The sequence below is a fragment of the Salvelinus namaycush genome, chromosome 14 (genome assembly GCF_016432855.1).
Source record: "Salvelinus namaycush isolate Seneca chromosome 14, SaNama_1.0, whole genome shotgun sequence".
Taxonomy (NCBI): Eukaryota; Metazoa; Chordata; class Actinopteri; order Salmoniformes; family Salmonidae; genus Salvelinus; species Salvelinus namaycush.
This window is the reverse complement of record NC_052320.1, coordinates 24,233,181-24,246,675: the sequence shown is the minus strand read 5'-3', so window position 1 is coordinate 24,246,675 and position 13,495 is coordinate 24,233,181. Positions and strand designations below refer to the sequence as shown.

The 13,495-nt window shown below is 43.9% G+C and overlaps 1 protein-coding gene across 1 annotated transcript in view; it reads right to left on the bottom strand.

Annotated features, from left to right (window-relative positions):
- Nucleotides 1–4,548: 4,548 nt before the first annotated feature.
- ctnnbip1 (catenin, beta interacting protein 1) overlaps nucleotides 4,549–13,495 on the bottom strand; it is a 29,077-nt gene continuing 20,130 nt past the window's right edge. The window contains exon 4 of the mRNA XM_039008260.1: nucleotides 4,549–6,124. Coding sequence (XP_038864188.1) covers nucleotides 6,066–6,124 — 59 coding nt within the window. The 3' untranslated portion in view covers nucleotides 4,549–6,065. The remainder of the gene's footprint in view (nucleotides 6,125–13,495) is intronic.

Sequence of the window (13,495 nt, the reverse complement as noted above, 5' to 3'; positions counted from 1 at the left end):
TTTTAAGATGAAAGAGGAGTGAGTCTTTTCCATTTAATCTCTAATTGATAACCAGAGCTTCCTCACAAATTCCAGGGGTGGTGGGATTTCTCTTTGCGGATGTGTCAAGAGTACAAAACTTACAGAATACACAGTAAGAACTGTCATTCCTCCTAAGAACACACCCCTCTCCTAGACATGTTTCAACCCTGCACTAGTCAAGTGTCGCCAGGATGCAGTGGTGATGCACAGGTGGAAGGGTGGGAGAGATGATGCAGAGGGGTGATCCTTGAGTAATGCAGGGCTGAGGGATGAAGAGGAAGAGTGACGCTTGACTAGTGCAGGATTGAGACATGGCTGGGGTGAGGTCTGAGGAGGAAAGTTCCTAATAATTATTGCGTAGGTGTGACTTTGGCTGTTTAAAGGATAAATAAACCCTTTGTTTAATTCCAAAGGTAGACTACTTAAGCAATAAGGCTCGAGGGGTTGTGTGTGGTATATTGGCCATTATAAACCGGGTAGTTTGGGTCCTGGATGCTGATTGGCTAAAACCCTTTCAACCATGTGTATATCAGACAATATACCACGGGTATACCACGGGCCAAAATAGTTGTTTACTGTTCTGGTTACAGCCCTTAGTTGTGGTATATTTGCCATATACCACAAACCCTCAAGGTGCCTTAATGCTATTTCAGATAACCCACTAATGAAAAGCATTTACATTTCCTAGAATTACATTAGAATCCAGTCTACATTCTTGTGAATTATGGTACGTTTCGTCTAACTTTCCATTTTGATGGAACCATCCTTGAATTTGGTTGATCTTCCATGATAATGTAACAACAGGAACTGTGTTCGTTGTAGGTTAGTCCTTGTGACAATCAATATAAAATAAAAGCTTGTACAGTGCATTCGGAAAGTATTCAGACCCCCATTTTGTTACTTTACAGCCTTATTCTAAAATGGATTCAATATTTTTTTCCCTCATCTACACAAAATACCCCATAATGTCAAATCAAAAACATTTTTTTGTTGTTGCATGTATTAAAAATAAAACTGAAATATCACATTTACATAAGTATTCAGACCCTTTCTTCAGTACTTTGTTGAAGCACCTTTGGCAGTGATTACAGCCTCAAGTTTTCTTGGGTATGACGCTGCAAGCTTGGCATACCTGTATTTGGGGAGTTTCCACTATTCACCTCTGCAAATCCTCTCAAGCTCTGCACAGGCTATTTTCAGGTCTCTCCAGAGATGTTTGATCGGGTTCAAGTCCGGGCTCTGGCTAGACCACTCAAGGACATTCAGAGACTTGTCCCGAAGCCACTCCTGCGTTGTCTTGGCTGTGTGCCTAGGGTCGTTGTCCTGTTGGAAGATGGCATTTAGGCCAAATAGTTCAATCTTGGTTTAATCAGATCAGAGAACCTTGTTTCTCATGGTCTGAGAGTCTTTAGGTGCCTTTTGGCAAACTCCAAGCGGGCTGTCATGTGCCTTTTACAGAGGAGTGGCTTCCTTCTGGCCACTCTACCATAAAGGCGTGATTGGTAGAGTGCTGCAGAGATGGTTGTCCTTCTGGAAGGTTCTCCCATCTCCACAGAGGAACTCTGGAGCTCTGTCAGAGTGACCATATGGTTCTTCGTCACCTCCCTGAACAAGGCCCTTCTCCCCCGATTGCTCAGTTTGGCCGGACAGCCAGCTCTAGGAAGTTTTGGTGTTTCCGAACTTCTTCCATTTAAGAATGATGGAGGCCACTGTGTTCTTGGGGATGTTCAATGTGCAGAAATGTTTTGGTACCCTTCCCCATATCTGTGCCTCAACACACTCCTGTCTCGGCGCTCTACGGACAATTCCTTCGACCTCATGGCTTGGTTTTTCCTCTGACGTGCACTGTCAATTGTGGGACCATATATAGACTGTTGTGTGCCTTTCAAATCCTGTGCAATCAATTGAATTTACCCCAGGTGGACTCAAATCAAGTTGTAGAAACATCAAGGATGGTCAATGGAAACAGGACGCACCAGAGCTCAATTTCAAATTTCATACAAAGGGTCTGAAATCTTATGTAAATAAGGTATTTCATTAAAAAATATATATATTTATACATTTTTTATATATTTGCAAACATTTCTAAAAAACTGTTTTCGCCTTGTCATTATGGGGTATTGTGTGTAGAGTGATGAGGAAAAATATGTATTCAATACATTTTAGAGTAAGGCTGTAACGTAACAAAATGCAGTGTATTTTTGACATGGTCTGATCTATAACAAGTGGTCCATTGTCATAGGTAGAGTTAGGGGTTTGACTTAGTCTCAGCTAGTGGGCCTATTAGAGGTTCTTCACCAATTTTCTACAGTATATATAGTAAACCCTGGATTGCTGATCCCATTTTTTTTTTTAAATGTTGTAGTGGGGACAGTAACAGTATTTTTTTGCTTGTATGTTTAGCTCACATAATATCATTTAAAAAGTATACATTAAGGTGTCTGTAATAGAACAAACATGGAAAACAAATGTGGACATTAATAAAATTATTTGGGAAGGTATAGAAATGAATTTAACAGTGGGGGTGCCAAGATGGAGTCTTGGTGGCTTCAAAACAGCTACCCCTGTTAGTCATCTAGTGTATATATAAATAATTGTTATTCACAAAAATACCTTTGCCTATACATATTACTGCAATGTAAACTTGCGAACTTGTCACGTCTTCACTGCTACCTCCGGAGGTAGCGCATGCCACTCAAACTCACATAACCCGTCCTCGTTCCCACTCTCAGCTCAGCATTTAATATTCACCAACAGCTGCCGTTTTATTCCCAGAATCAGTTCTCTTGAAATCGCCGGATATTGATACATCTGTGAAAGATAGCACGGGAACAGTGAACAGATGTTCGTCATTAGCAGAGGAAAAACATGCCACCGATCCTCAAACATCTTCGGCAATTACCACCTGATAGCTACCCTTAAGAGGCTGTGACTATTTCGAGAGATAACTCTTGATCGAAGTAGAGGGAAGCTATTACTGTTGTCATTATTCCGGGTGTATTTCACAAAATGGTACCAAAGGAACTTGCTGTCATTCCTGTTTTACATAAAGTGAGTAGACCTAAATTGAGAATGATATTTAATACCTTTTATTTAACTAGGCAAGTCAGTTAAGAACAAATTCATATTTACATTGACGGCCTACCCCGACCAAACTCTAACCCGGAGGACTCTGGGCCAAATGTGCGCCGCCCTTGTGGCAAACAGGTGTGCCCTTAACCGATATGGCCTCTTGTGAATAACAATGTATTTAAATAGACTGCCAGACTAAAGGATAAGAAACTGAAGAACAATTTGAGACGGTATTGCATAATTACTTACATACAGCCAGCGAGGGGAACGATTTATATGGTTTATCAAGTATGCATATCTGTATACAAGCCACATTATTGTATGGGGCAGCAGGTAACCTAGTGGTTAAGGGTGTTGGGCCAGTAACCAAAATGTTGTTGGTTCAAGTCCCCGAGCCAACTAGGTGAAAATATGTTGATGTGCCCTTGAGCAAGGCACTTAACCCTAATTGCTCCTGTAAGTCTCTCTGGATAAGAGTGTCTGCTAAATGGCTAAAATGTACAACTGTTGTATGTATCAGATTGAACAGTATCATTCTACTTATCTGACCGCAACTGTAAAGGAAGAGTTCAAAAGACAAGATGTAACCCTTATTATCAAGGTTCTATTGAGTGTGATATGCCGATTGTACTTGTTTTTAAGTGTCCCTTTCTCACTCTGGGGTGTAGTTACCCCTAGGTACAGATCTAGGATCAGCTTCACCTCCCCCAATCCTAACCATAAACATTAGTGAGAAAAATTCAAAACTGACTTAAGATTAGTGTCTAGGGACAACTTCACCCTACTCCCACTTTCTCATCACCGAAAGGAAATAGGTAAATCTCCTGCCTAATTTCATAGACTGAAAGGTGATATGTGGGCAGAGCGCTACTAAAGGTAGTGTTCACAAAACAATGTCTGCACTGATGAGATGAAATAAGTCTTCGTTTTTTAAAATTCCTTTAATGGTTCAGTTGGTATAGGATTTGGAAGCATTTAGTCAGCAGCCATACAGCAAGAACCAACTAATCGATGTCAACAGAGAAATACAAAGGCAACACAAAATAACTCAAACGACAACTAGGCAAAGACAGGTCATCACATTGAAAGATACACAGCTCTAGTCATACTGAACAGCATGCTGAAAAATCTGATTTGTAGAATTTTTGAACAGAGGAAATCACATGCATGCACGCACTCACACGCACACACAAAGATTAAAAATGAAGGCTGTTGGTCAACTATGACAGGTATAGTATATACTAAGATACCTTTACATTGTTGTCTTTAAGATGAAAGCAAAACAATGCACAGAGAAATTAGGTTCAAGAAAGTTTTAAAACAAGAGTAAACATTAAAAAGGACAAACTTTTGTCATAGGCGGATACTGTAACTATTTGTTGGCGATGTATGTAGCCATGATCGCTGAGGAAATTTGATCCTGAAATTATTGCCAACAGGATAACATGGATGACACTTTTTTTTTTTTTTTTTTTTTTTAAATAGCTGACTATTTTTCTAAAATGTTTTTTAAAGAGCTAGTAGCGTCCATAAACTTTGAGAATGTACAAGCAATGGTCATTGTGGCACGGCTTTCAAGACCCTCCCAGATCTACTTAAAATGTACACTGTTAACCACAAGGCAGGCATGCTTGGTTTCAAAACATCAAGTCACAATTGTTTAAGTTAAGCGAGTTAACAAAAAGTACTTACACACATTAAATATAGAGTATGTTACTACAAAAAAAACTGAGTCGGATTGAAAAAAACCTACAAATATTCAATTGAATTGAAAGATTCCAGTTGCAATCAACGAACACAGAAAACGGATGAGTTTTGTTTACAGCGTGTCAATTGCTGAAGGGTATGAGGCAGTAAAAACACTGTAGTTCCTTTTGCGAGTATTCACCATGTTTCTAGTAGCTCCATGGATGTGGTTCAAGTTGATATAATTACATTAGTGTGAGTCAAGAGTAACCTTTGTCCAATCTAAAGAGTGACAAGATTATGCTCTTGGATACTTTTGATAAGATTAGGCGTTTCGATCCGTGTAGACTTTCTTCTAATGATGATTTTTTTTCTAAACAATAGTTTGGGAGAGAGTCAATTCTATCAATAATAAATTAGAACTATGCTATGTCCCTCGTCAGTCAACTTTTAAAAATCATAATGTCACATTTATTTTACAGATAAAAAAAATAAAATAATAATTGGCACAATCAATTCATTATTATTGTATTTTTTTCCCTCTAATATCTGTACAATAAAAAAGGTTATATAATTTCACAATAACCCCAAGACCTTGTTTGCTTGGGGAAAGGCCATCTGCACCTATGTATACTGTGTGTGTTTGTGCTAGTGTCATTGATTCTAATGTCCCGAATGGGAAGCCAAGTTGACATCTCAACAGCCTATTGTTCAAATCAACAATAAGCAGGAAGAAGTACAATTGGTTTGAAAGAATATGAAAACCATTAAACACGTTTTTAACCTTTCCACCTACAGGGACCCTGTGTACAGTTAAAAAAAAATCAACAAAAGAAAGTAATGAATTATCTTCCCGCAAGGTCATTAGTTAAAACACTCACGCTTCTCTTTCATTTGACGGAAAAATTATGTCCTTGGTCAGTTCTACCATTGAGTAGAGCAGATACGAAACAATACTGCCCTTTAAAAAAAAAATAATAAAGAGACACAAAAAGACAAGGTTTGCATTCACACAATTTGTAAGTGTTTTCATCGACTTGCTCGACACCAAGGCCCTAACCCATGGTAATGCATACCTACTGTGGCTGGGGCAATGGTGTATCCGTTTGAATGGGAAGGAGGCTGGATGAAAGGGAGGGGGAGAGAGAAAGGTAACCAACACCCAGTGCTCCTTCCCACCCTCCTTCCATCCATCACAGGTGCCCATCCGCTCCCCAGAAACTCAACAGTGTTATGTCGGTCGGTGGAGTTTGGGTTGCCGTAGACGATGAGGGAGTGCCCCAGGGTCACTGCCGCCGGTCTTCGGTTTCTTGTCGTGAAAAAGCCATCACCACATCCTCCGCACCTGGTGACCCACATCCACAAACAGAGGTCAGTAGATATCAACAACAAACTCCATCTAGATATTCCTTCCACCTACACAAGTCCTATTAGATATGTGAATAAAACATTTAGTAATCATAAGCAACATAACTGAATCTACATTACATTTCAATAAACTCTGTTTTTAGGTGGAATTTCTTGAAATCTTTGCTTGTATGAATGAATAGTATACCTATTCTTATTGTTTACTTTCTGACTTTGAGCTCATGTTGGGTGTGCCCTTGACTTAATTGATGTCATCATGAGTGTGGTGAGGTTAAATACGGTGAATCACCAAAGCGACAGCACACACTACACTATATAACCGTGCCAAGAGACTTCCACATCGCACATGGAATAGGAAAGTCTCTCGACATCACTTGGTTTAGGGATAGGTAAATGCATCTAGGTATTCCAAACTACTGCCATGTTCCCTACAGTCCAGAGGCACAGTCTTCTCAATCACACAACTCAAAATCAAGGTCTCCCTAGGAGTACCCAGCTGCAGACATAATCCAGTCCTGCATCCTGCCCTGATAAGCAATACATCTGAGGCCTTAAACGACCCTTCCACCCACATCTCTATTCAAACGCAAACTGCAGGAGGCATGGAATACCTGTGGAGAGCTAACGCTAGAGTCCAGCTGGCGTAGCCAATCTCACTAAGCCATGAGAAATCATTGCGAAGAAAGAAAAGCAATGCTGTGCTACAGTATATAGGTACCAAAAGGCAGACAAATGCAGTGATCACTGGTGTACATTGGGAGGTCTGGCTTGTCTTCCCTTTGTATTTTATTTACTTCTATCATGTTGAGGGTTAATCAATACCAATCCCAGATTACAAATTCTGCCGTGCCAAAGTTAACAAAGAGAACATGCCAGGGTGTGGAGTTGGGAGAAAACGACCGAAAACCAAATTCTACACCAAAACCTCAGTCTGGGCACCTTCAGACCGCCCTGCCCATTTTCCGCGAAGTTACAGAGAAACATTTTTGAGTTAAAGCATGATCTGATTGTAGCGTATTCTGTAACCTTAAGCTATTCAAAAATAGACTTTGCTTACATTAGTAACCTTCATCATATTTGCATTTATTTCCAAAAGGTTTAACTTTCCTAGATGTAGGCTGAATAGGTTTGATGGTAACAAAATGAATATTGCCCAGTCATACTTGAATGCCAACATCAGAAGAGGCAGAGCTGCCACACTTGCAACTGATGGATGGTAAGCACTTTTAAATTGATGGTAAATGATTTGAATTGCCAGTAAATGCTGGTCTTATTTCAGGTTTTACCAAACCGATTTGTCAAGCGCTATCAGAATGCAAATATCATCAAAACCCATTTTAACACGTTTTTGAAAGTTAGATTTAATTATTGAATGTTAGATTTAATTATTACAGGGGAAATGAAAGTAGGTCACACAGACTGCTTCCATATCTATTTGGCACATAGGCCGGACCCTTTTCAGAAGATCGTGCGCAGACACAACCAGGCGTAGACTCGGTGTTCAGTTTGTTTGTTTCTAAAGAGGAGATAATTAGGATGTTTCTATGGTGCTCTTGGGTCGGCATAATCTAAATAAGTGAGAGACTGGGGAAGGATCTTTTTATTTTTGAACTTGCTCTTCCTTTCAGGTTCCCAGTCCCCTAGAGATCTCATCCAATGAGGATGTGGCAAAGAACAGCCCTAAGCTACAAAATGGCCCTGCCAGGGAAGGAGAACGAGACGCAGCACAGAGGAAATAAATGGCACAAATCCTTACTGAATTTGAATGTGGCACACGTCTGACAAATTTCATTAAAAAAATATTGAACTGATATGCTTCTCCACTTCACATGAAATGGACTTGGCCCATAAAGTGGTCAAATTCAATTGACACAAAATGTTGAAAAGCTCATAAGAATGGCATACACAGTAATCATACAAGGATCAAATAAATGCAACAATACAATAAACATTGTAAGGTGCAGGGAGAAGACAACAGAGAAGGTAATATTCAAGTGTTATTATTCTTCTTATTTTTTAAATACATTACGGTGAGGAAAAGGTGTTGAATTTAGGGCTGACCCCAGGTAGTCAACTGGTCGATTGTTTGGTTGATAGGCTGTTGGTCGACCGATTTTTTTTGTCAAGAAGTATCAAATATATACTTTTTTTCATGGCACAGGAGACACCCGTCTGATTATCCCGTCCCAGTGGACTAAACCATTGCGGAGGCTGCGGGGATGGCACAGTCCAATAAGAAGGGGAGTGTGGCTAAGATGCACAAGGCACTTCTCTCTCCAAAATGAGCTTTCTCCCGCCACTTTGTGCACATTCATTGTTTCATAACTTCATTGTGTGAATTGTTTGCCCTTTGATTGTCAGCATCTATCAATTCCCCATTACATATATCACCAGTAGAATACTTACCGTTAATTCACATAATTTCTAATGTACAATGTTTGTTTGGTTAAGTTAATTTTTGTTAATCCATTTAATATATTATTATTCCAGTCATTTACCTTTATTATTGTTGGACTGGACACAGTTTGCAGAGCTCACAACCTATGTTACACGTTTTGTTTTATTTCATTCCATTTACGAGTTGTTAATTTATTCATTGTCTTTTAAGGAAGTAAGGATGTGCACCTGATTACGCGTAGAAGTAGGCCTAGGCTACCTGGCCTGCGCACAAATGTAGGCCGATAAAATGTGCCCATTTGGGGATGTCTGATAGTATTTCTGATTGTCTTAACTCACCACCATTAATGAGCTTTGTAGCTTCTCAAAGTACTTTTTTTCACCTCAAACAGCAAGTAAACAAAGTCTGTCATTCTCAATGGACGTAAAAACAATATATTTAAATATTTTCAGCTCTCTCCCTTTCAATAACCACTTGGCAAGAAAGTGAAAAATGTAATTCTCTGATCCAGTGGAGGGGCGTTGGCCTGGGTGGACACAGGCCCACCCACTGTGGAGCCAGGCCCTGCCAGGCACACCCAAACAGAATGATAATACATCTATTTGTCATAAAATACCTTGATTTTATTTGTTGGCTTTATGTAGGCTATTTTTACATAGTTGTTACTTTTAGATTTGTATCATTTTAAATGTAGATTTCTATAGTTTACATTAACCAGATGACAATGATTCTGCGATACGAAGACTATGAAACTGTTCCATAGAAATATGCATATGAAAATCATACCTGGCATGCAAATCGGTAGAAATGGTAAGATAAATTAGCACTCGACATGAAAAAGGTTGCCGGCCCCTGGTGTAGCGTATTACCGGCATCTACAAAGGGAAGCGGGAGGTGGTGGTTCGGGAAGAAGTTTTTTTTCTTCTGGCCATCTTGATCTGGCTCCCTTTTGAGTCATTAGTGTATCTTAATTATTTAATCAAACAGTGTGCTTAAAGCATCAGACAAGCTCAGTGCACATAGTTGATTTGATTAAAACACATAGGGTACTTGTATGTCTATATTGAAAAATGCTGGCCTTAAAATTCTGATCAATCAATTGGTAAAAAGAACAGACCACTCTTGGTCAACCAATATATTTTTGTTGTCAGGGACAGCCCTAGTAGAATTTCAGGGAATAAGCTAAAATTTCAACATTTTCTCTGACATGGCAAAATGTGTAGAATTGCAGGAAATGTGTTTTGAAACAGCTACAATGTCACTGCGGCCAACAGGAAGGCCTCTAAAATACTTGGTCAGTGACCGCAACATTGGCCACGCCCCCGCTACGCCCATCACCTAAGCCCCATTTTGATACAGAAAAATCCCTGATCTTGTGGTTGCATAAGGGAGCTTGCTCTTGCGTAACGGGCAGCTCAGACTGAGCACGTGTCTAGCACAAGGACTCGAGCAGGCAGACCAGCAGAAAGGCTCAGAATAAACCGACAGAGATACAGGGCCGACGGCCATTAGAGTGGAATACACCACTGGACTACTGATGAACTGAAGCATGAGGGGGATCTGCTTTATAGGAGCCCTCTGTTTCGCAGTCATAATGTGTGGGCCGCACCCTGCTGCACAGTCAACACACACACTCCCTTGCAGTGTCACACAAGCGCTAGCCGACAGGATAGAAACGTCAGGCCCTAGGAGCCGTTGCCTAGCGACCGAGTCAAATCAGATTGCATCACTGCCCGGCAGGCTGAGCAAACAGCTGCTGGCTAATGTTTGCTCCAATCCTGCTCCCTCCCTCCCTCCCTCCTCTCTCACTGATCCCCCGCCTCAGCCTGTTCTCTCTCCTCCTCTCTCACTGATCCCCCGCCTCAGCCTGTTCTCCCTCCTCCTCTCTCACTGATCCCCCGCCTCAGCCTGTTCTCTCTCCTCCTCTCTCACTGATCCCCCGCCTCAGCCTGTTCTCCCTCCTCCTCTCTCACTGATCCCCCGCCTCAGCCTGTTCTCTCTCCTCCTCTCTCACTGATCCCCCGTCTCAGCCTGTTCTCCCTCCTCCTCTCTCACTGATCCCCCGCCTCAGCCTGTTCTCCCTCCTCCTCCTCTCTCACTGATCCCCCGCCTCAGCCTGTTCTCCCTCCTCCTCCTCTCTCACTAATCCCCCGCCTCAGCCTGTTCTCCCTCCTCCTCCTCTCTCACTGATCCCCCGCCTCAGCCTGTTCTCCCTCCTCCTCCTCTCTCACTGATCCCCCGCCTCAGCCTGTTCTCCCTCCTCCTCCTCTCTCACTGATCCCCCGCCTCAGCCTGTTCTCCCTCCTCCTCCTCTCTCACTGATCCCCCGCCTCAGCCTGTTCTCCCTCCTCCTCTCTCACTCACTGATCCCCCGCCTCAGCCTGTTCTCCCTCCTCCTCTCTCACTCACTGATCCCCCGCCTCAGCCTGTTCTCCCTCCTCCTCCTATCTCACTGATCCCCCGCCTCAGCCTGTTCTCCCTCCTCCTCTCTCACTGATCCCCCGCCTCAGCCTGTTCTCTCTCCTCCTCTCTCACTGATCCCCCGCCTCAGCCTGTTCTCCCTCCTCCTCTCTCACTGATCCCCCGCCTCAGCCTGTTCTCTCTCCTCCTCTCTCACTGATCCCCCGCCTCAGCCTGTTCTCTCTCCTCCTCCTCTCTCACTGATCCCCCGCCTCAGCCTGTTCTCCCTCCTCCTCTCTCACTGATCCCCCGCCTCAGCCTGTTCTCCCTCCTCCTCTCTCACTGATCCCCCGCCTCAGCCTGTTCTCCCTCCTCCTCCTCTCTCACTGATCCCCCGCCTCAGCCTGTTCTCCCTCCTCCTCCTCTCTCACTGATCCCCCGCCTCAGCCTGTTCTCCCTCCTCCTCCTCTCTCACTGATCCCCCGCCTCAGCCTGTTCTCCCTCCTCCTCCTCTCTCACTGATCCCCCGCCTCAGCCTGTTCTCCCTCCTCCTCCTCTCTCACTGATCCCCCGCCTCAGCCTGTTCTCCCTCCTCCTCCTCTCTCACTGATCCCCCGCCTCAGCCTGTTCTCTCTCCTCCTCTCTCACTGATCCCCCGCCTCAGCCTGTTCTCTCTCCTCCTCTCTCACTGATCCCCCGCCTCAGCCTGTTCTCTCTCCTCCTCTCTCACTGATCCCCCGCCTCAGCCTGTTCTCCCTCCTCCTCCTCTCTCACTGATCCCCCGCCTCAGCCTGTTCTCCCTCCTCCTCCTCTCTCACTGATCCCCCGCCTCAGCCTGTTCTCCCTCCTCCTCCTCTCTCACTGATCCCCCGCCTCAGCCTGTTCTCCCTCCTCCTCCTCTCTCACTGATCCCCCGCCTCAGCCTGTTCTCCCTCCTCCTCCTCTCTCACTGATCCCCCGCCTCAGCCTGTTCTCCCTCCTCCTCCTCTCTCACTGATCCCCCGCCTCAGCCTGTTCTCCCTCCTCCTCCTCTCTCACTGATCCCCCGCCTCAGCCTGTTCTCCCTCCTCCTCCTCTCTCACTGATCCCCCGCCTCAGCCTGTTCTCCCTCCTCCTCCTCTCTCACTGATCCCCCGCCTCAGCCTATTCTCCCTCCTCCTCCTCTCTCACTGATCCCCCGCCTCAGCCTGTTCTCCCTCCTCCTCCTCTCTCACTGATCCCCCGCCTCAGCCTGTTCTCCCTCCTCCTCCTCTCTCACTGATCCCCCGCCTCAGCCTGTTCTCCCTCCTCCTCTCTCACTGATCCCCCGCCTCAGCCTGTTCTCCCTCCTCCTCTCTCACTGATCCCCCGCCTCAGCCTGTTCTCCCTCCTCCTCTCTCACTGATCCCCCGGATCAGCCTGTTCTCACTCCTCATCTGCCAAATAAGCACCGGGGAATAGATCTGTTCATCATATTCTAATACGTGTAAATAACAGCAACCGAGCAATCTGATTTCCCTGTCATAAATACATACAAATGTGTATGGTGGCTAACTGTTCATACACTAGGCCTATATAGCAGTGGTGGGCCGTCAGGGCCTGCAAGGCCTTCTCTGCTGGCCTAAACATCATCAGAATATATATATTTTTTTAATATATTTTCCCACAAATATGTATTAAATTATTCCCCAGAGTAAGAGTTATACTCTTCATTTCATAGCTTTCCTCTTGGTTGCACTGCTTCCAGCCCCAGGTTGAGATTGAGGGCTGGTCTTTATGTTAGATCTTTTATCCAATCATATTCAGCCATCATGTGTTGCCAGGGGTCTAAAATCTGCCCTCAGGCCTTCAGAATCAACAGTGCGGGCGCTTGTAGCTTATAGTGAATGGAAATGAAAATTTAGTGTCAACCAATCAGCTTTAGAGTTGGCTATTGTACGCCTTCTGGCTGGCTCCAGTGTTACACAGGAGCCAGCTAGCAGGCGTAGTGCGTGCACGTCTTTTGATTGGATTACCAATATTGAGAGGCAGGTCCTATGGAGATCTAGGAAACTGAATTTGATAAACGAATTAATTCGCGTACTACTAAGCTGTTTTTTCAACCCACAATGGCGGAAGGAGGAGAAGATATCGATTTGGTCGAGGATATAATTATAACGCCATTCTCAAGACGAATTTTTCAAGAAAAGTTAGACATTGTAAGGAGAGGTCGCCCGACGCCACAAAGCCTGTCACAGGCGGGAAAGTGCTTCGTTCGCTCGCCACTTTCAAAGTTTCAACTACGAGCGCTGTCAATGGCTCACAGGCTCCTTGGCTCCGAGAAGCACTGCAAACTGTACTGCTGGGAATGCCTATTATTTGCAAGTGATCGATTTGGTGTTTGGAGCCACACTGGCTTTGCAAACTTGAGTTGTCTAACCAAGGCAGCAACGAGACACCAAAGTACGGCTGGGCACTAACAAGCAATGGTGCTTTTGAAAACTTTTGGGGACACCGGAGTGGATCTACAGCTCAAAGAACAAACGCGCAGGGCAACGGAGCTGCACAATGAAAAGGTGAAGGGAAATATTG